The following is a 21,125-nucleotide window of genomic DNA, read 5'->3' as shown; positions in this document are numbered from 1 at the left end:
GGGGGTTGGGGTGCGGGAGGGAGTCTGGGATGTGGGAGGGGGTGCGGTGTGCAGGAAGGGTCTCAGGGCTTGGGATTGGGGCAGAGGAGGGGTGCGGGGTATATGAGGGGGCTCAGAGAAGGGGGTTGAGGTGCGGAGTGCAGAAGGGGGCTCAGGGCAGGGGTGAAGACTGCAGGAGGGGGCTCAGGGCAGGGGATTGGGGTGCAGGAGGGGTGCGGGGTGTGGCAGGGGGCTCAGGGAAGGGGGTGGTGGTGCACAGGGGTGCAGGGTACAGCAGGGAGTTCAGGGCAGGGGAATGGGATGCAGGAGGGGTGCAGGGTTTACGAGGGGGCTCAGGGCAGGGAGTTGGGGTGCAGGAGGGGTGTGTGGTGCAGGCAGAGGGCTTAGGGCAGGGAGTTGGGGGGCAGGGTGGAGGAGGGGTTCAGGCTCCGGCTCTGCACCGCTTACCTAAAGTGGCTCCGGGGTGACAGCAGCACACACCCAGGCCAGGGCAGGCTCCATGCATGCCTGCCTTGTCCCCGGCCCCATGCCGCTCCAGGAAGCGCTGCGGCCCCTGGGGAAGCGGGGGTGGAGGGCTCCATGTGCTCTGCCCTTGCCACACCTCCAGGTACCTCCCCCGAAGCTCCCATTGGCCACGGGTCCCCATTCCCGGCCAATGGGAGCGGTGGGGGGTGGTGCCTGGAGGCATGGGCAATGCATGGAGCCCTCTGCCCACCCCCCCAACCTGGGGGCCACAGGGACATGGTGCCAACCACTTCTGAGAGCGGCGCAGGGACCACAGTGCCACGGGGGGCAATCCCGCCATCCAGATCCAAAGCCCTGAGGGGCCGGATCCAGCCCGCGGGCCGTAGTTTGCTCTGCTCTAGACTGTGGAGCCTTACCAGCCCAAACCCTAATCCTAGCTTAGGGAGACTTACCGGTTCCAAGTCTTAACACTGCTCGGGGGCCTCTACAGCCCCATTAAAATATATTTACATTTCAAATATAAGAACGGCCATCCTGGGTTAGACCAGTGTTCCATCTAGCCCAGTATCCTGTCTTACAACAGTGGCTAATGCCAGGTGCTTCAGAGGGAATGAACAGAACAGGTAATCATCAACTAATTCATGCCCTGTCGCCCATTGACAGCTTCTAGCAAACAGAGGGTAGGGACATTTCACCACATGGTTTTGCATCCCTGCCCATCCTGGATAATAGCTATTGATGGACCTATTCTCCATGAATTTTCTAGTTCTTTTTTGAACCCTGTTATAGTCTTGGCCTTCACAACATCCTCTAGTAAAAAGTTCCACAGGTTGACTGTGCATTGTGTGAAGAAATGCTTCCTTTTCTTTGTTTTAAACCTGCTGCCTATTATTTCATTTGGTGACTCTTAGTTCTTGTGTTATGAGGAGTAAATAACACTTCCTTATTTACTTTCTCCACACCAGTCATGATTTTGTAGACCTCTATCATAATACATTCCACCCCCATTAGTCATCTCTTTTACAAGCTGAAAAGTCCCCGTCTTATTAATCTCTCTTCATATAGAAGACATTCCATACCCCAATTATTTTTATTGCCCTTTCCTGAACCTTTGCCAATTTCAATATATCTTTTTTGAGATGGGGTGACCAGATCTGCACGCAGCATTCAAGATGTGGGCGTACCATGGATTTATATAGAGGCAATATGATATTTTCTGTCTTACTATCTCTTTCCTAATGACTCCCAACATTCTGTTTGCTTTTTTGACTGCCGCTGCACATTGAGTGGATATTTTCAGAAAACTATCCACGACGCCAAAATCTTTTTCTTGATTGGTAACTGCTAATTTAGACCTGTCATTTTATATGTATAGTTGGGATTATGTTTTCCAACGTGCATTACTTTGCATTTATCAACAATGAATTTCATCTGCCATTGTGTTGCCCAGTCACCCAGTTTTGTGAGATCCCTTTGTAACTCTTCAGTCTGCTTTAAACTTAAATATCTTGAGTAGTTTTGTATTATCTGCAAATTCTGCCACCTCACTGTTTACCCCTTTTTCCAGATCATTTATGAATATGTTGAACAGCGCTGGTCCCAGTATAGACCCCTGGGGGACACCACTATTTACCTCTCTCCAGTCTGAAAATTGACCATTTAGTCCTACCCTTTGTTTCCTGTCTTTTAATCAGTTACGGATTCATTAGAGGACCTTCCCTCATATCCCATGACTGCTTGCTTTGCTTAAGAGCCTTTAACAAAGTATTTGTGGTTTCATCTATATTTAGAACCAGGGCCGGCGCTTCCATTAGGCGACTCTAGGCGGTTGCCTAGGGAACCAGGATTCGAGGGGCGGCATTTTGTGCGCTCCCCACGGGGTGCACGGGAGCTTCCGGTTCTGCTCCCGTTGCGCCCCCGAAGAAGGACCTTCTGCCGACGTGCCGTGGAAAACAGCGGCAGGCAATTGAGCAGCTCAATGACTGCCGCTGTCGCCTGCGGCATTTCGGTGGAGGGGCCTTCTTCGGCGGCGCGATGGGAGCAGAACCAGAAGCTCCCGTGCGCCCCGCGGGGAGCGCACAAAATGCCACCCCCCGAATTCTGCCTAGGGTGCCAGAAACCCTGGCGCTGCTCCTGTTTAGAACAGGAAATACCATGATCAGTTAACTAATATGGTGACCATTGTGGACACTATTACAACATGGAGATTGCAAAGCAGCTCAAGTGCAGTGTCATGAGTATCTCTTACAAGGAGCTTTGCATCCATCATTTTACTCATGTCAGCTAGCACTGGAGGATCCTAGAGCAATAATCTGCTAGTAGACCATCTGATTTTACCTGAACCTGATGGAAGAAATGGATTGCCAATAGAATAGGGAATTACTGTGGATGGCAACATTCAAAATCAGACTGTTTACTGAAATAGATACCACCACAAATAGATCTAGCTATGGTCAGGGCTGATGTCTATACAAGCATAAATGTACTTCTGTCAGATGTAGACATGTCCCCTAACTCTAAAAGGTCTACCCCCTCTGTGATCTTGTTGTTGAAAACGATACCTATTTCTAGCTGTTTCTCACTGGTCTCCACTTCTGTCCAGGGGACAGATCCCCTGTTCCCACTGAAGGCAATAGGAATTCTGTCACTGACTAAATGGAGGAGTATCTGCCCCTTACATTTTTACATTGACTGTTCAATAAATCTGACAGTTTTTATTACTAGTAGCATATATTAGCCACATAGCTTTAGTATGCAAAATACTGTCACTGTTTCTTGTTTATCTTTCCTATAGGTCCGACTGAATGAATTATCTTTCAAGTCACATTAAAACCAAGACACATTTGAAAAACCTTTATAAAATATTTGTAAACCAGAATGTAGGATTTTGGCTGTCCCATTTTTATAACATGATATCCTTACATAGCTTTTGTACTAGTAAGAATTTTAACAGTACCTCGGTTTGTCATCTTCTCCTTGGTTCTGGATTTGATTTAGAGAAGGAATCAGATGAACATGTTATATCAGCTACTTAACATTCTAAGTATGGAGCTATTTGGATTTGAATATATATGAACCTATAGTGCTTAGCTGAATTTGTAGGTACAGTACATGGAATCCAATACTGATGATAATTTATGAAGGTAAGAATACTGATTCCTATAATATTGCAAACTTAGTTTATGATAACGTAATTACTTACACTAATAACACTGCTTAGGCACAGTCTTGCTAATTATGGTTTTATAAATATTAATGATATCTAGGCTGTGTGTTTGATTCCCTCTAGTAGAGTCATTCATCATGGTATTTCCCTTATATCCAGGCTGCATTATTTTTCTTCCATTTCCTCTTATTTGTTTGTTACTGGACATGCAATCACCCTGAACTTGGGACTGAAATATAATATACTATTATCTCTTCAATGGTTCAGCCTGGATAAACTTTACATTTTGTCATCTGGTAGCAATGGTCCAATGATATAATTTTGTATTAAAGGCAATCAAATACAAAGTCAGTTATAATCTGTATCTCTTGCTCTTTTTAAATGTCTAACATAGCCAGAAAACTAAATTACATAGGACTTCGTTTTTATTCTTTTTCATGTGACCTGTTTCAAGTTAAGATTCCTTTGAATTATTAAATGCTTCCTTAAAGCATCTTTTCATACTACCTTTTTAAAGTTAATTATTGATGTAGTGACAAGCTGAAAAGACTAAAAATTGTAATTTTTTTCCCTTTTCATTCAGAAGGACGTGAAAAATATCGTCTGACAATGGCTGTCTATTTAGTATAATAAAAAGGTAATACTAAGATAGAATACTGAATGTTGTTTTAGGGGAAGAATTGTTAACACTGCTGTATTATACAAAGTGTAAATGCAGTGTGTATTTCTCTGACGATATCTGTTAAAGAGAAAGTTGGGACATAACCTTTTGAGCTGGGGTTTAACCACATAAACTTAAGCAGCTGCAAGGAAACAGATTAGAATTTTTTTAAACACTAGTATTCAGAGCTTTAGGAATAGGCTTGTCTTTTCCACAGAAAGATAACATTATAATTTTCAGACCACCACAGAGAACCAAAAAAAAAAAAAATCACTAACCTCCTACTGAAAAGAACTTCAGTCAACAGCAACGATAAGCAGAGATTTGGAAGCATTTGACACTGCAAATCCTATTCTTTTGTAATTCTTTACTTTTTACAACATTTTCAACAGGGTTATATTAGACTTTTAGAAGGATAATCAATAGCCATAATGACATAACTGAAATCACTCTTCAAAGTGATCCCCTCTAGTAACTTGAAACAAAGACACAGACTCACTGCTGTGGTGAGATTTTGATTGGTGCAGGGGGCAGGAGAGTGCCATTAGGGAGCCAGTTATATCTCCCTGATTCTGAGCATGGATCTGCAGGATGCCTAGTGTAAGGAAGAACAGTCTTGGGGCTGCTGCAGTCCACATCAGCTGGCCAGAGTCCCCAGCAGGACTGCTGGAGCAAAGAAGAAGAATGATCTAGCGGTTAGGATGCTAGCCTAGAAGATCAGGGACCTGAGTTCAAGTTCCTGCTCTACCACAGACTTCTTGTGGTAGACCCTCGGGCAAGTTACTTAGTCTCTCTATGCCTCAGTTTCTGCCCTGTAAAATGGGGATAATAGCACTTTCCCACCTCAGATGTTCTAAGAATAAATCCATTAGAGATTGTGAAGTGCTCAGATGCTATAGTAATGGGGCTGATGGAACACAGCAGGTAAACTGGCTCTGTGCCAAGTAAGCTCTCTCATGCTGGGAGATTTCTCAGATGGTTGATCTATTTGTGTTTGGTGTCCTGTGTGTGACCAGAGTGTTGCAAAAGGGTTGAAACATACTATGGATTTTAACCCAAAATCAGCCATGCAAACCTGAATTAAAAAGTACAATGAAGAGAGAATTTCTAATGCTTTTGGTCTTTACATTCTATATTTAAAAAATAAGCCATGCTACTGTCAATGAAGTGGTGACATCATGTCAATGGTAATAGTTGTAATATGACATCACAAACTGCCTGGTGACTATTCAGAAGGGGACAAAAGACCGCATACTAACTAATTTTGATGGCAATGGTGACAAAATATGGCCACTGGGATAAAAAGCATAACCCATCATATGAAACTATGCTTGAAGCCAAAAGCTGATATCATTAGCCAGGAATCTCAGTGTAACAGCATACCTTTCCAATCAGATCAGCAATTTTGGGTACTGGCTTTCCTTTCTGATGGCACATGGTTGCAGGACTCTGTCCATCCCAGTCTTGAAGCTCCTCAATGCTTTTCAGATAAAGTAGGGCTCTCAGTCCTGTGCAGTAGTCCTCAATCACAGTGAAATCTTGATTCTGTACTGCACTGCACACCTACAAAACATACACCCAGCAATCAACAACAAATGTCCAATGGTATGTGAGATTACTTGTGCTGTTTGAACTTACTGATGTTCAGGGCCTTAAATGCAACTGTATTATGAACATCAGAATAAATAGGACTCAGGAATTTAAGCTGATAAGTTCCTTATCCTTGTGTCACCACTCGTATAGAGTTGGAACATGAATTCTCACCCCAGACACAGCTAGGGCCCACCCAAGCAAGTGGGAGAAGGCCTCCCCAAACAGCACATGCCATCCAGGAAAAGAACACTTTAGAGTGCAGGAAGACTTAAGGTCCCTCTCTCTGTATTAGTATTATAATTTGCACTGTGGTAGCACCGAGAGGTCTGGGGTCCATTGTGCTTGGCACTCTACAAACACATAACAAAGAGATGGTCCCTGTTCTGAAGACCTTACAGACACAGGTAGAAACAGCAGAAGGATGCCCTTACAACCAACACCTGAAATTTTTTCTATCTCTGTTAAGCCCAACTTGTGGCTATCAGGCTAACTTAAAACTCCAACCAACCACAGTGACCCTGGAAATGAAATAACACTTGGCCAAAAAAAAACCCCATGACTGTCTCCCGGGGCCCAAGCCATAGCTCACTCATCAGTGACTGGACTGTCTGATGGTCACCAACCATCAAAGAGCCTAGTGGATATAGCCTGGGCAGCTAAAAGCCCAAATTCAGCTATGAAAAATCTCCCAAAGACATCAAATATGGCAGTAAGTATTATCTGATACCAATTTCAGAAATCCTAACCAGAGCACTAATTAATGAACTGGAGACACCACCAACAGGCTCCATGAACCAAATTATGTATGTATACACACACACACACACACACACACAAAATTCCTGCCCGAAGTGTTGGTCCCTAGTATTGCCAAGCACAAGTGGCCAAAGCATTAGTCAGTATCCCACCCCAAGACCATGAAATTTTTTTTTTTTAAAATGGGATTGTTTTTATTTATCTTCTCATTTTTTAGCCTTTAGGATCCATTGTTAAAGGCCTTTTCTGTGACCCTGAGAGCTAGAAATGTACTTGAAAAAAAAAACCCACAAAAAACTGAGATCCTCACATAATCACCGGATTTCAGGAACTTGGGCTTCAAAACAAACAAGCAAAAGAAACCAACCCCCCCCAAACATTGTGAGGCTGACAATACAATTGAAAAGATTTACAATCCTGGGGTCGTAAAAGTATGTCTACATCGCAAAAAAATAAATGTCTCAGAACCCAGGTCTACAGACTCAGGCTCGTGCTACGGTGCTATAAATAACCATGTGGACATTCCAGATGGCTAAGTCAGTGTTTTCAGTGACTGATATAAGCTTTTATTCATATGAGGATGTCAGAAAAGCAGTAGTGTACCTGCATAAGACATGCATGTAATGAATAAAACAATGAAATGCTCACCTACTTCAAGACAATATAAACACACACACACACACACCCTTCTAAAATTAAATCATAAGATTCACTAGATACTTGATTTCACCACTTAGGGGAAGAAAAGACCTAGGTAACATATCAACATTTTATACATGGTTTCACAAACTAATACAATTTGCAGTTCAGAAGAAGAAAGGTACATTTTAAAATATTGCAGGAAAAAAGGAGAATAACTATAAAATATGCACAAGAAATTTCCTATGCAGCCCTTTACATTACACAAAATCTGTTTCTCTGGAGAAACAGGGTGAGCATTAATTAGGTCTGTTATGCCTTCCATAGACTTAGAGATTTTCTTTTCAGAGCAATTATAGAGAACATCATCATAATTTCCTCCGCAGGTTATTTAACTGAAAACCCAACTGATGCTTTATTTAAAACTCTTTGTTCGCTAAAGGATTCTTTTTTTTTAATCATATGGGTAACACTTTTATTAGCTATTTTAAAAAAAATATTTAAAATATAAGAAAATACAGTTAAAAGCCATGCTATGTCATGTCACTTAAAACAAGCTCAGATTCTGTTGTCGAATTTCTGAAATATTTTGACAGGATGTGTACACATGAGATACACTGGAGGATACTTGTTATAACCTTATAAATAGAGAGGCTTTTACTTTTTTTCCATATTATGGTGCAACATTATGAATTGAAATAACCTAAGAATGTGCAGAAGATGATAGCAAACTAAAAATCAGAAGGGGTGTGAAAGTTCATAAGATATCACAATAACCTATAATGAAAATGTTAGGAAAAGCTGAATAAGTCTAAACAAAAAGACTACATATACAACTCAAGGACTGTGTTGCGATCATGCCTGGCAAACAACAGAACGTGGTCTGGAAACTAATGAACCAAAACCGGTGTGTTGGAAACGAGGCCTCACTGGTGGACAAACTAATGAAGGGAAGGGCTATTCCATTCATCATTCCCTTTATGGATCCTTAAAGAGATTTTTTGGGAAAAAGAACAGCCAGAGGCCATTGAAGCAAGCTTCACCATCATGGCTGCCACCCCCACTATCTCGTGGGATCCTGCACCTTGGTCATCCTAATCCTGAGAGATGTCCTGACCAGCCTGTGTGAGACAGAGGGACCTAATAACATTGCCACTGCTACTGGCTAGAGTTGAATCCCAAACACGAACTGAGATTAAATGGGATCGGACTTTAACAAAAACAGCAGCAGCAGCAGCAAGAAGCTACAGATCATTTCAACCAGCTTCTTCTCTTTTACACACAAGAATAATTATTACCATCATTGATATCATTTAAAAGACTGTGAAACAAGGGTTTTTCCCCTTCTCAAACTCTCTCCAGTTAAAAGGAAAGGGAACAAGGTATATTGTTAAAATGAAAGGCTCACTTTACATTTCAAATACTTTAACTGTTTTTCTTTCTTTTCTGTATCTTTAATAAAAGGTTAAAAGGATCTTTAAAGGTGTGTTTGTCATGGTACTAAGCAGGCTGAATTATCTGTATACTGAACCTTGTTTAATACTATTTAATGTTGGACAGGGACAGGCACAACACCACTGGGAGGATGGAGGCTGGGGAAAGGAGGGATGGTGCTTCCAATCCTTTACACACACAAATAAATATATTGAGCAATTTTAGCTCAGATAACCTAAGAATAAATTCTAAGGGCTTGGTCCTGAGCTGCATAATGCAAGGGTAACTCATTAAGTGAAATTCACTTTATATGATTTCACTGGGGAATGCACCTCTGGAATGCATCACAGGATCAAGCTCTATGAAACTGCAAGCATGAGAGGCACACATACATTGCAGGATCCCTACTTATGTACAGTATAAGAAATTACCGCCCTAATATATTAATAAATAACCATGGATACATCTATATAACTTTGTCAATGGGATCTGGAAAAAGCTCAGCAGTGAGCTAGAGTGAATGTGTCAGCAGAGTTCTTTTTACTACTTGTTATATGTTTGTTTTTAATAATTTGCTTCTATTTGAAACATTTTTATTCCATATTTAAAAAAAATATATTTTCAATAATGTGTATTTATTACATCAGTGATCATGAAACTTTACAAATGGCCTGCTTGGATTTTATAATTATCATTACAAACACAGTAGGGCCAAATCCTGAAGACTTTACTGAGGCACATTTCCTACTGGGTTCACTGGATTTTGCCAAGAGCAACTGCTTTTGAGGGAAATACCCACACATCAGCGTGTCACGTTTTGTTTTGTTATTTGCAGAGAAAGCTTTAGGGCTTCCCCAAACTCGGCATATTCCACAGGATCTCGGGAGGCTAGGGCCATCCATGCAAAGCCCCTGTGCCCCTGCACTGAGCCAGGACTCTGGAATAGCCCCTACCAATTCACAAGCTGTGCAGTTCCATTATGGTCAGGCTTGACAAATCCTTGGCTGGGTTGATTTAGTGGGGGATTGGTCCTGCTTTGAGCAGGGGGTTGGACTAGATGACCTCCTGAGGTCCCTTCCAACCCTGAGATTCTGTGATTCTGTGATTTAAAGGCTTCCCCAGATGGTGAACACCTTCTTGGGAGAAGTGGCAGGGGAGGAGAGGATTATCTGGAAAATATATTTCGGGTAAGAGGTCTATTATCTTTTTCATATAATTTCTGTGGGGTTGGATGGGAGAAGATGTGTATCTCTCTTTAGCCCCAGTCCTGTTCCTCTCTCTCCTCACCCTCGAGCTTCAGTCTTCACCTTCCCCACCAAGATGGACTCTGGAGTCCATGGAGAAGCTCCTGCAGAATCCAGGGTTGTTGTGGAAGAGATGGTGCCACAGTGGCAGCAGTGAACATTAGCCCCACACTCCTTCAGTTCCATATCTGCCCTGTATCTCCCCACACAATTCCCAGCTAAGGAGATACAGAAAGTTCACTGTACCTTTACAGCACCCATGGAGCAAAGAACTGGAGAAAGCCAGATAATCTGGCCCTATATGTTTTATTACACTCTTAATTTTCAAGTGGTGTAAATATCCATGCAATAATTAGATTGTGATAACAAAAATGCCTCAGTGCTGAGTATCATCAAGGCAATGTTTCTAATTCTCCATCACCATCAGTCCTGGTTAGCAGTAGCACTCCTATTCTAACCTGTCTCAAATCACTATTGTGGCTCTCTATCATTACTGAATTCACATCATTCATAGTTTAGAAGTAGCAGGGAGCCAATTTTATTTTTCCTTCCATCAAAAATATATGTTTTGCTCTCTGTTGGACAATGGGCACAAAATAATAGTAATTGTAATGAAAAGAGGTACACTAGGTAGGCAGACTGGTAGAGATACACAGTTAGATAAGGAGATTGATGGGTATATTTTTGTATATACACATGCAAATCACAAAGGTTGACTGTTCTACCATATTAGTTTCCATTTGTTGTAGCTGTACAACATCAAAGCACTGATGTCCCTATCTATTGCATTTAGCAGTAATGTAATGGACTACCAAAAGAAATCAAAGTGAGAGTTTCTAAGTAGTTTCCTGGCAATTGAGACAGCAGGCGCTTTCATCTGCACTGTAACGGTGGCAGTGCATTGATTTAAACTCCTTCTGAGATCTCAAATGCTTTTACATTCTTAGGCCTCTCTGGCAGCCTTTTTTTTCCCCTCAAGTGATAAAATTCTAGCATTTAGCAGAATGCCATCTTACTTCCCCCACAAGGAAGAGACTTATTTCAGCGTTGCTACTAAACCGCACAAGTTCTCTAAATAAAATAGCTCTCGAAATGCGATCCTATTAGAAAATCTGCCTTTGACTTCACACATTCTAATATTCTGACTCTAGCAATGGGATAAACAACAAAAATTCCTCTCAGGTACCTTCGAAAGGTTCTGCAATGGATAAGCAGTTTTGCTTTTATATTAATTTGGATGAGTTTGCTTTGAAATGTTCCTCACTGATATGCCCAGAAGGTAAGGAAAAGAGTTACTCAGCCTCTTGTATTATACTATGTATCTAATTTTAAACGTATTTGTCATCATTTAATGCAATCTTTTTCATTATAAATTCTTCCTGAGAACTGTTAAATACATAAATCTACCTTTTTGTCTGAGAAATATTTATGAATCTCCTTAGGCTATTTTTTTCAATGTATAGTTGAGATCATTGTCTTTTTTTTTAGTTTCTATTGGCTTAGGTTATACTGAAGACAGACTGTACTACATAAAAGCAATACAAGGTGCTTCATGAAGGGACCTACCTGAGCCTTGCCAGCAAATGGGCGTAATCTAATATTCCTAAAAAAACTAGGACATTCATGATGGGTAAACGTGCGATTTAAATCTCGGTAATGCTTACATATGATTTTAAAAACTGTATCTTCTGTAGCTAGTAGCAGACTACTCAAGTCTGTGAAGAATGTTCTCTGCCACACAGTGAAAAATGCTGCATAACCATTGCACATGAAGATAATAAATCTATTTTGCAGTTTCCAAGCAATGATTTAGATGAATACAGAGTATTCAAAGAATCAGGAAATCAAAAAGAGCACATTCAACATCCCTAGACTATTTCAGAACCTACTTATAATGTGGAAGGAGTGTAATAAGAATGTAAGCATCCAAATATAATGTTCTAGGGCAAAGGTTCTCCAACTGTCATCTTTAGACCGCTAGTAGTCTGCAGACAGTGGTCCACGGAGAGCTGTCTGGTCACATAATTCTGGCTCCCCCTCTATAGCTGTAAATTAAATTACAACAGCTAAACATACATTGTATACTTTCCTAAAATTACTTCTCTAAATAAACAATTGCTGTAGTTGCCTGGACGATATTACATGATTGTGAGAATGAGAGGAGTTGGTATATGAGACACTGTGGTTCACACTCTAAAAAAAATTTGAGAACCTCTCTTCTAAAAGGACAAGTTCATGACTAAGAAAAATCTTCTTAAGTATTGATAAAATATAGATGAAATTATTTGATTTATTCACATTAGCTTCTAAATGACTCTAGAGATATAGGGTAGCAGATGGGATGCTATTTAACAAGGCTTGGGAATGCAGTATCAAGATGCAAGGCTGAGTTGGATGAGAGTTTTTTATCCTTCTTTTGAACATTACAATTGAACAAAGGTACATAAATGTTTGTCCATTTAGATTCTGAGTAAGCAGCTTGGAGGGATCAAATTCTGTGAGAGTTGTGCTGATCTGCAGATTAAAAAGGCATGCTCTGCATTACTTTCATATTAGACTATAGTATTCTGTTAGTTCTAGGAGCTACAGAGAGAACCCCTGTACAGTACATGGGCACATGCAGGATTTTACAATCATGACCATCTATTTAGGAAAACTAATATGATTTCACATGCCTTGAGCATTACAGCTATGAGCAATAATCTCATGATCAGTCACCCATAATGAACTGTACCATTGTATTGTAGGAGCTATGCAATGTGAAGGAGATACTTGTAGGCAGACATGCTAAAAAGCGGTATGTAAACAGGCCAGGCACATGTTTAGATTCTACACCTGTCTTTAACTTCATCATGTACTTGTGGAATATCAAAGGCACAAAGCTCTATTTTGTGCCAAGGAGTAGGAAAATATTGTGGAGGGAAATTAAATCTTCCAATTCTCCTAGATGCATTTCAGCAGCTGGTGCAGCATCAGATCAGTTGCTGTGTCATGCAGTTACAGGGCCATTGGCACTATTCTCCTGCCCTGCCTTCTCAAGTTCTCCAAAGATAGGTCTCCTCTTCATCAAGCTCCCTAAACCTGGCAGCTTAGTCTTGAAAGGCAGATCCAGGTTATTCTGAAAGAGTCAGTAACCCTTCTAAAATCCACTTTCTACCTCAAAAAGCATATTCACAAATAGGGAGAAATTATTATTATTATTGGTGCAATGAAACAAAAAATAATGCTAGAAAGTCAGGAATTCCATCACTTCTTGACGGATGGACTTTCCTTGGCCCTAAGAGTCAGCACCGTAAAAGGACACATGTTGGTAATGAACAGCATCATTAACTCATGGACAGACAGTTTCAAGTAGCTCCTCTGCCTGACTCAGAAAAAAGGTTTTCATCACAGACCATTCTGAACAGGTAATGAAAGAATCAAAACCTACATCTCAGGCCAGTGCTCTAACCACAGGGCTACAGAGAAAATCTCTTACACACACACACACACACACACACACCCTTGGAACCTGATGAAATATTCATTGACATTGATAAGTTTCCGTGAAACATTTTGGTTTCAACAAACCGGCATTTTTCTATGGAAAAAAGTTTCATCTAAACATTTCCAACCAGCTCTAATGAGCATCATCTCTTGATGCACACCCTCATGTGGCCTGATTTTTGAAAGCTGCACGTCTATCAAAACCAGCCAGCAAACCAATTTTCCCATCTTCGGACCTCAATTTAGTCTGGCAATGATTAACCTCTCATTCCTGGGAGTCTCTCCTTTCAGTACTGTTTTATATTATTTCAGCTACAATTTCTTTCATCCTTTATCAGCTTGGCTGTAGGAATTTGTGAACTAGCTACTATTCCCGCTGAAGAATGACATTCATGTGAATAAAACAGTTCTGACCCTCTGAGGCCTATGATAAAAACTCACTTTCACACTTCCCAAGAGATTTTTCTTTCCCCTTTCGCTGCTCAAATAGTAAATATCAGAAGGAAAAGAAATGGCATAACCTGGATGTTGAGAGAAGTTAAAGCCTTTCCTAAATGTACTATGAGTTTCAGACAATCCGTTTCTCTGTTTCCTTCTCACTCCAATTCCTTCATTCTAATTGCATGGATAAAAGAACCTCTCTCAACATGGATCAAGTGCTGTATTAGGGAGGACTATGATGTTACAAGAAAATTAAGGCATCAAGGATCGTTCTTCCAGATTATTTACTTCTTCATGGGAAGAAGATTTTACTAAAACTGAGAAAATTTGCAGACCAGCCACTTGGTCATGCAGTCAAACTGATCAACACTATACAGAGTTATCAATCAACTAGAAGGTGCTCTTCAGAGTGGTCCCCAATGTAAGTCTATGTATGGCGCAGGTGCTATGCTTCATGATTATACACATGCTTCTGTGCCTTATTCTCCTTTTCATTGCTTGCTACTTCCCAGCAGCAAAGGGTCAGTGGAGCTGCCATGATGCAGAATGGAAAGTTTTTTTACATGTACATTTCCTTTCCATGACTGGCATCTCCATGAATCTTCCATTCCCTGGTCTCTCTAGAGTCTCTCAGAGAGGTGCAGATTTCTGCATTCTCACGTCTCTGGGTGGTTATTTGTTTTATGATTTACTGTTGTGAATACAAGTCCAAAAATTGCAAACAGTTGAACCCCCCTATTTTGCTGTGCAAAAGCTTGTTAATTCACACACAAAGAACTGTTCTGCTGTTATAAAAATCTCTCAGTTAAATGCCTCAGTAATACACTTCCTGGGGAAAAAATCCTGTCAATCTGAGTCCTAGAGCTGAACAGCCTCTGGTTACCAGTTACCAGAAGAAGTAAATGCGCAGGAACAGTCCCTTACCAGAAAGTCAACTGTTCCTTGTTTGAGAGAGTTTATCTCAGGAACCAACAGCAGAAGTGTCCTTGATGGTCTTCAGTGTCAAGACAGAATATAAAGGAAGAGGCAGCTTTTTTCACTAATCAAGTCCCTGACCATCTGGGCCTTTATACATTGAATCAGCACCCTGAATTTGACATAAGTAGGTAGTGCAGAACGTGGGTAAGTTAGATGGTCACTGTGGCCAGCCTCACTTACCAGCAGACTGCTTTTTTCACTGTATATTTCTGCATATAGCAGGAAGGGAGTTCAAGGGTATTGTTATCCCATGTGTGGGCTAACCATATCATGGATCACAGTGTGAGGACAGAAGCCTCTCAGGGAGGGGATAAACCCCCCTCTGGGACAGATGGGTGAGGAGTTGACAAGCAAGGTAGGGGAGCGGGTAGAACCTTGAGTCAGTCCCACCAGTGTGCTGATGAGTGCATCTGAGCTGGCACAGAAGGGAAAGCAACAAGTAAGGTATGGGTCTGACACAGTTTACCTCCTTCATGGAGCAATAGAGGAGCCAGGGACTAGATTGTGACTTTCTGAGTCACAATCTAGCCTATGGTCTGTTTCTGGAGCAGAACAGTTATGTGGTGCCTCTTGGCGAGGGCGTTGTGGCAAAGCCACAATCTAGTTCTTAGGAGATAGACAACAGAAGCAGTAGCATTCCAGGTGACTTACAGAAACACTCCTAGAGTGCATTTCAGAAATCCACCCTGGAGGTGATGGAGACATGCATGACCATAACCTATACATTTTATAACAGTCTAAAAAGTTGTTTGAAAAGACCTATTGTTCTTTTCAAGTTTAGCAACTAAATAGTAAAGATTTACTAAAAATATGCCATGCCAGGGTATAAATTCAGGAGCCTTTCCTATGAAAAATGCATACCTCAGAATGTAACCTCTTTGTTCTATCCCTTTTTGTTACATCCGCTAGAAATAATGACTGCAGAATCGCTTTCAACAAAAGGTCATTTATGTCAACGGACGAAACACAGAGGATCAGATTGCCTGCGGTAATTGCAAATTAATGCTCTACTGCTAATGCATTAACTATATAATATTGATCTACAATTGAATCATACAGGCTACTGTGAAGTGAGTTTTACTTTAGTATTTTTGTGCTTTAATACTTTTCCCACAATACATTTTCTCTTTCCCCTGGAATTTTCTATAATTGTCTCCATTTTTAGTTTCCTACAGTGTAATGACTTCTGCAAATGCATGTCTGTTCCTCAAAGGCCTTTCAAACAATCTACCAAACCATCGATGTGACATGGTAAAGTACACGTGATGCAAGTGACACATAAAAACAGATGGAAAATCTTATTTTTATAAATCAAAGCTCTAGGAAAAAGCTCACTAGAAAAGAAAAACAAGTTACCGTATATACTCGTTCATAAGCCAAATTTTTTTAGTGAAAAAAGGGAAGCACCAGAGAAGGGGGTCGGCTTATGAACGGGTATAGAGAGGGAGAGGTGGGACACATCCCCTCCCCCCAACAGAGGGAGCAAGGAGAGGCAGCACAGCCAGCAGGGAAGAGGCGGGGCCAGAGTCTGTCCGCTTCTGGCCACGCTGCTCACCCCGCAGCCTCTGAAGCAGCTGCAGCTCCAGGACTGGCAGGCTGCAGCCGTGCCACTCGGCCCTGCCCCCCAGAGCAGGCTGTGGCCGTGCCGCCCGGCCCGCCAGAGCACGCTGCAGCTGTGCCGCCCGGCCCTGCTTGCTGGACCATGCTGCGGCCGCGCCGCCCGGTCTGGCCCGCTGGAGCAGGCTGCGGCTGCGCTGCCCAGCCTGTCAGAGCAGGTCTAGCCAGGCCAGAGACATCCTCCCCGGGCCCTCCCAAGATAAGGTGGGAAGGGATGGGATGGGGAGAGTGTGGGCGTCCTGGGCTAGGTGTGGGGTCATGTGGGGGGTGGTCACAGGGGTTACTCCCCTGACTCCCAGCTTCCCCCCCGCCCGAAAATTTCCCCACCAGTTGCTGTCACGGCCCGGCTTTGTTTACATGCCTGCGGACGCTCGAGGTAAACAAACCATCTCAGCCCACCAGCGCCTTATCCTGATGGCCCGGGAGCCAAAGTTTGATGACCCCTGAATTATAGGGTCAGCTTATGAACGGGTTATAAAATTTTTCCATTTTTACTTTTCCAGCTTGGGGGGGTCGGCTTATGTTTATTTCATTTTATGTTGGAAAGAAAGACGTAGACTGAGATATTCTATGACAAAGCACAGTACTAAGAGATCAGTGGTGGAAGCATTTAAATGCATCCAAGATCTGATTGAAAAGATAAAAAAATGAATGCTCTTTCCAACCATTCCTGAAACTACACAAATTGAAAGAGCTATCGGTTTGTTTTAAATAGTTTCACTTCCAGATAATGTGTAACCCCCTTGGGGTTTAGAGATCATGGCCCCTTTGAAACCTTTTCCTGAGGAGGAGGAAATGTTGGTTGTTCCAGGGGTGTGGAGAGAGGGAGAGTGGAAGGGTGTGTGTGTCTGTAGCTCCAGATGAAAGGGCTACAGCAAATGTAACCCTCACACCTCCTGGTGAGGTGTTCGGTCCCATCTAGTGGCACTAGAGAGAGAGATCACCTAGAGAGAGAGAGAGAGATAAAATGAGTCTGCTCTATAGCCCTAGCTAACAGCCAGTTGGCTTTTAGCTCATGCTATAGAGGCTCATGCACTAAGCTCCAGAGGTCCCTGGTTCAATACTGTCCACTGGGGTCTGTCGACGTTACACAAGCAGGCCCTCACCCAGCAAAGTAGCCGAGAATCTGCCGGAAGCCTGGGAGAGACAGAGCGGCTGACCGGGGACACCCCAGGACAGGAGCCAGAAGGAGCACTGTGCTAGGGAGGAATCGCCCAAGAAGGAGAAACCGGAGCTGGACACAGTATCACTGTTGCCCAGGGATGTATGGGGCCATGAGTACTGTACTGGAGCTTGTGATCTTGAATTGGGAATAAGGAGGGAGGCTGTAGCTAGGTAAGTGGGGAGGTTGTCGCTCTCTGTGGGTTTGCAGAGAGTGGCGTAATTGAGCACCGGAGGGGTTTGTTGTTGAAAGTTTACTGGGGTGCTGAAGATGACCAGGAGCATCCAAGTCTCACTGCCAGACTGGAACTCTGCCCAGGACTCCTGAATACTGAAGCTATGGCTACACTACCGCAGTAAGTCGACCTATGCTACGCAACTCCAGCTATGTGACTAACGTAGCTGGAGTCGATGTATTCTTAGGTCGAGTTACCGCAGGGGAGCGATGGGAAAAACTCTTCTTGTCGGGATTAGAGTACAGGGAGAGTGATCTGCTGTCAATTTGGTGGGTCTTCACTAGACACACTAAATCAACCGCCAGTGGATCGATCTCAGAGCGTCGATCCCAGCTGCAGAGTAGACATAGCCTGAGTGTAGACACACTGCTCAGAGTCTGCCCTTTCATATGGTGGTACCACTGGGCCTGGGGGCCTCTTGTTGAGTGTGATCCTGTTTTACCATTCCCCCACTCTGCCCCCTTGTTGTTTTTTCTCCATTCATCTTCTGTAAATAAACATTTCCCTTCGCTGTATTAATTGTACTGTCCTGGTGTGCATGTGGGATCACTCCAGAGGGCTTGGAACAGGTTTTTCCCTGCTGCATTCCTGCACACCCCTTTTCTTGGCCAGAGCTGCCTGAAAACTAAACTCCATCTTGGCCACATGGGTGCTAAAGTTACAAATAGTTAAATTGATCTGCATCTATTATAAACTTCCTTTATTGTATAAGCAATCTTGAAATTATACATATGAAAATGTTGTGCTCCTCCTCCCAAAAGGGAGGCTAGATCAAATGCACTTCTAAACACTGAAAGGGCATCCATGATGAAGAGATGACTGGGTCAAATTTCAATGAATGCCATTGGACCTGGTACATGGGGTTGTCATGCAGGGGTACCATTTTCAGCTGGGCTGTTCTCCATGTTGGTGGGGCGCAGAGGCACATAGGTCTGACTGCAGAGAGGCTGGTCCCTGCTGCAGGTGCCAGCATCCAAGGGCTGACCATGCTGAGATGAGCTCCTGACAGCCCACCTTACAGGGAGTTGCGGCACAGGGGAAGCCTATGCCACTGCCGGTAGAGCAGAGGTGCCTGGTCTGTGTGTTCCTGCCCATTCTGGACTGTGCTGCCAATTCCCTTCTGGGGACCTTGGGTGTGGGAGAAGCAGGGTTGGATGTGGGGTGGAGTTGCAGTTTTGGTTATCTCTCATTCCATCTAGACATCAAATATGAGTGTCACTGTTGTTCTGATCAGATATTTTTGGCATCATCCTCTGCTGAAGGTTTTATGTTTTTTCCATCCTCTTCTACTTCTTCCCTTAGACAGGGGAAGTATCTATGGTCAATATCATTTTGGTTTAAGAGCAGATTACATCCATTTATCTTAAATCTATTCCTCACTGACTTCAGCTAGGCTGAAATAAGCCACTCTTAAACCAAAATAAGTGTCTACACAGGGTTTTGCACCCATTTAGCTGAATCAGTTTTAAAATGATTTAAGTTAAACCAACACAACTTGCTGGTATAAAGAAACCCTAAGAGGGGAAAACAGGGCTCGTCATTGTCTCTGTTGAGGAAATGATACTGGAAATGGATGAGCCTTGCAATGTTCTCTAAAGGAGGTGTCCAGACCAGTGTTCCATGCACAGAGCTCCACACGGAACATGAATCACTTTAATCAGCCAATACTTAATTAGTATTAAAAATTATTCTGAGTTTTCTAGGTTCAGCAAGTGATTCTTTAATTAGCCACTCCAGAAACAATACCCATTCCACTCTCTGTATTTAGTTACATTTTAGAATTCTCCATTATCTTCAGGGACATGTCTACACACAAGAACCACCCCCCACACACATACAGAATCTGTATTTAGGAAAAGTGCATAGCTCTGCATTTTGGTCTAGGTTCAGTTCTAATTAGCGTCCATAAATTAAATGAATGTGTAGTTCTGAAAACACTCCCTTGTTGATCATACTTTTGTTGTAGACAAATATCGTACTAGAAGTAGCATCGTACAATTGGTTGGGTGTGTGTGTGTGTGTGTGTGTGTGTGTAAGGGACACAGAACTGAAGTAGCACTGAGACTGTTACCCAGACAAAGTAGCTCCCTGATCCCTTTACCATAAAAGGAGAGTTTGAAATAGCCTAATAGACGTTTTAAAAATTAATAAGCACTATTAGTAAAGCAGATAGACAAAACAACTTACAGGATAACCTCATGTACTCTTCTGCCTGTTTGATGCTAATACAGAGAGTTCAGGACTGGCTGAGAGGGCATGTGAACCTCCTACTTCTACTTCTTCCCCAAAAAGGTTACAGGTTACACCACTATCTCCCTTCAAATCCAGAACATTTCACTGCACTTACTTGCTTCTGGGGCTAGCAGACAAACAGTAGTTTGGGAAACCAGGGGTATTCAATTTGCCAACTACCCTGATAGCTTTCAATAGTAACTGTAGTGTCAGACCTGCTATTAGAGATCCCATAAACTCCTAATACTGCGTGACTCTTCAGGGCTCACCAATAAATTTGTCCAGGATATTTTCTTCACCTCAGCAAACCTGGGACTGGCCTTTGCCGTCATTGCAGTTATCCAGTAACGCCAGCCACACACTGGATCTAATTTTCAGTGCCAAATGAGGTATTGGGAATGAAGGCACCATTGTCATGTTGTAGACCAGGTGTGGGCAAACTACAGCCTGCAAGCTGCACTATGCGACTCGGCCCCGCTGCAACGCTCTGGCCGGGGTGGGGTGCTCGCTTGCGGGGCAGATCACGTGGCTCAGCCACGCTCCAGGGCACTGGGTCGGGGACTGCACCACGTGGTTCGGCCCTGCTCCGGTGCTCCAGCGCTCCATCCAAGCAAGGCGCTGGGTCGGGGGCTGCACCACATGGCTCCCAGAAGTTGCGGCATGGCCCCGCTCTGGCTCCTACCCGCTCTAATAGGAGCTGCAGGGGCGGTGCCTGCGGATGGGACAGCGTGCAGAACCGCCTGACCACGCCTCTGCATAGGAGCTGGAGAAGGGACTTTCCCCTGCTTCCAGGAGCCGCTTGAGGTAAGCACTGCTCGGAGCCTGCACCCCCTGAGCCTCTCCCCAAACCCCTGCCCCAGCCCTGATCCCCCTCCCACTCTCCGAACCCCTCGATCCCAGCCCAGAGCACCCTCCTGCACCCCAAACCTCTTATCCCCAGTCCCACCCCAGAGCTCAAACCCCATCCCGCACCCCAACCTCAATTTTGTGAGCATTCATGGCCCACCATACAATTT

General features: G+C 43.1%; 1 protein-coding gene across 6 annotated transcripts in view; it reads right to left on the bottom strand.

Annotated features, from left to right (window-relative positions):
- The window catches only part of DPYD (dihydropyrimidine dehydrogenase), a 638,604-nt gene that overhangs the window by 76,331 nt on the left and 541,148 nt on the right, over positions 1–21,125 (bottom strand). For all 6 annotated transcript variants that reach the window (XM_039484205.1, XM_039484204.1, XM_039484209.1 and 3 more), the window contains one exon: positions 5,676–5,855. In XM_039484205.1, the coding sequence (XP_039340139.1) occupies positions 5,676–5,855 (180 nt within the window). The remainder of the gene's footprint in view (positions 1–5,675; positions 5,856–21,125) is intronic.

The sequence above is a fragment of the Mauremys reevesii genome, linkage group 8 (assembly GCF_016161935.1).
Source record: "Mauremys reevesii isolate NIE-2019 linkage group 8, ASM1616193v1, whole genome shotgun sequence".
Taxonomy (NCBI): Eukaryota; Metazoa; Chordata; order Testudines; family Geoemydidae; genus Mauremys; species Mauremys reevesii.
The sequence above is the reverse complement of the archived record's forward strand: the minus strand, read 5'-3'. Positions and strand labels throughout refer to the sequence as shown.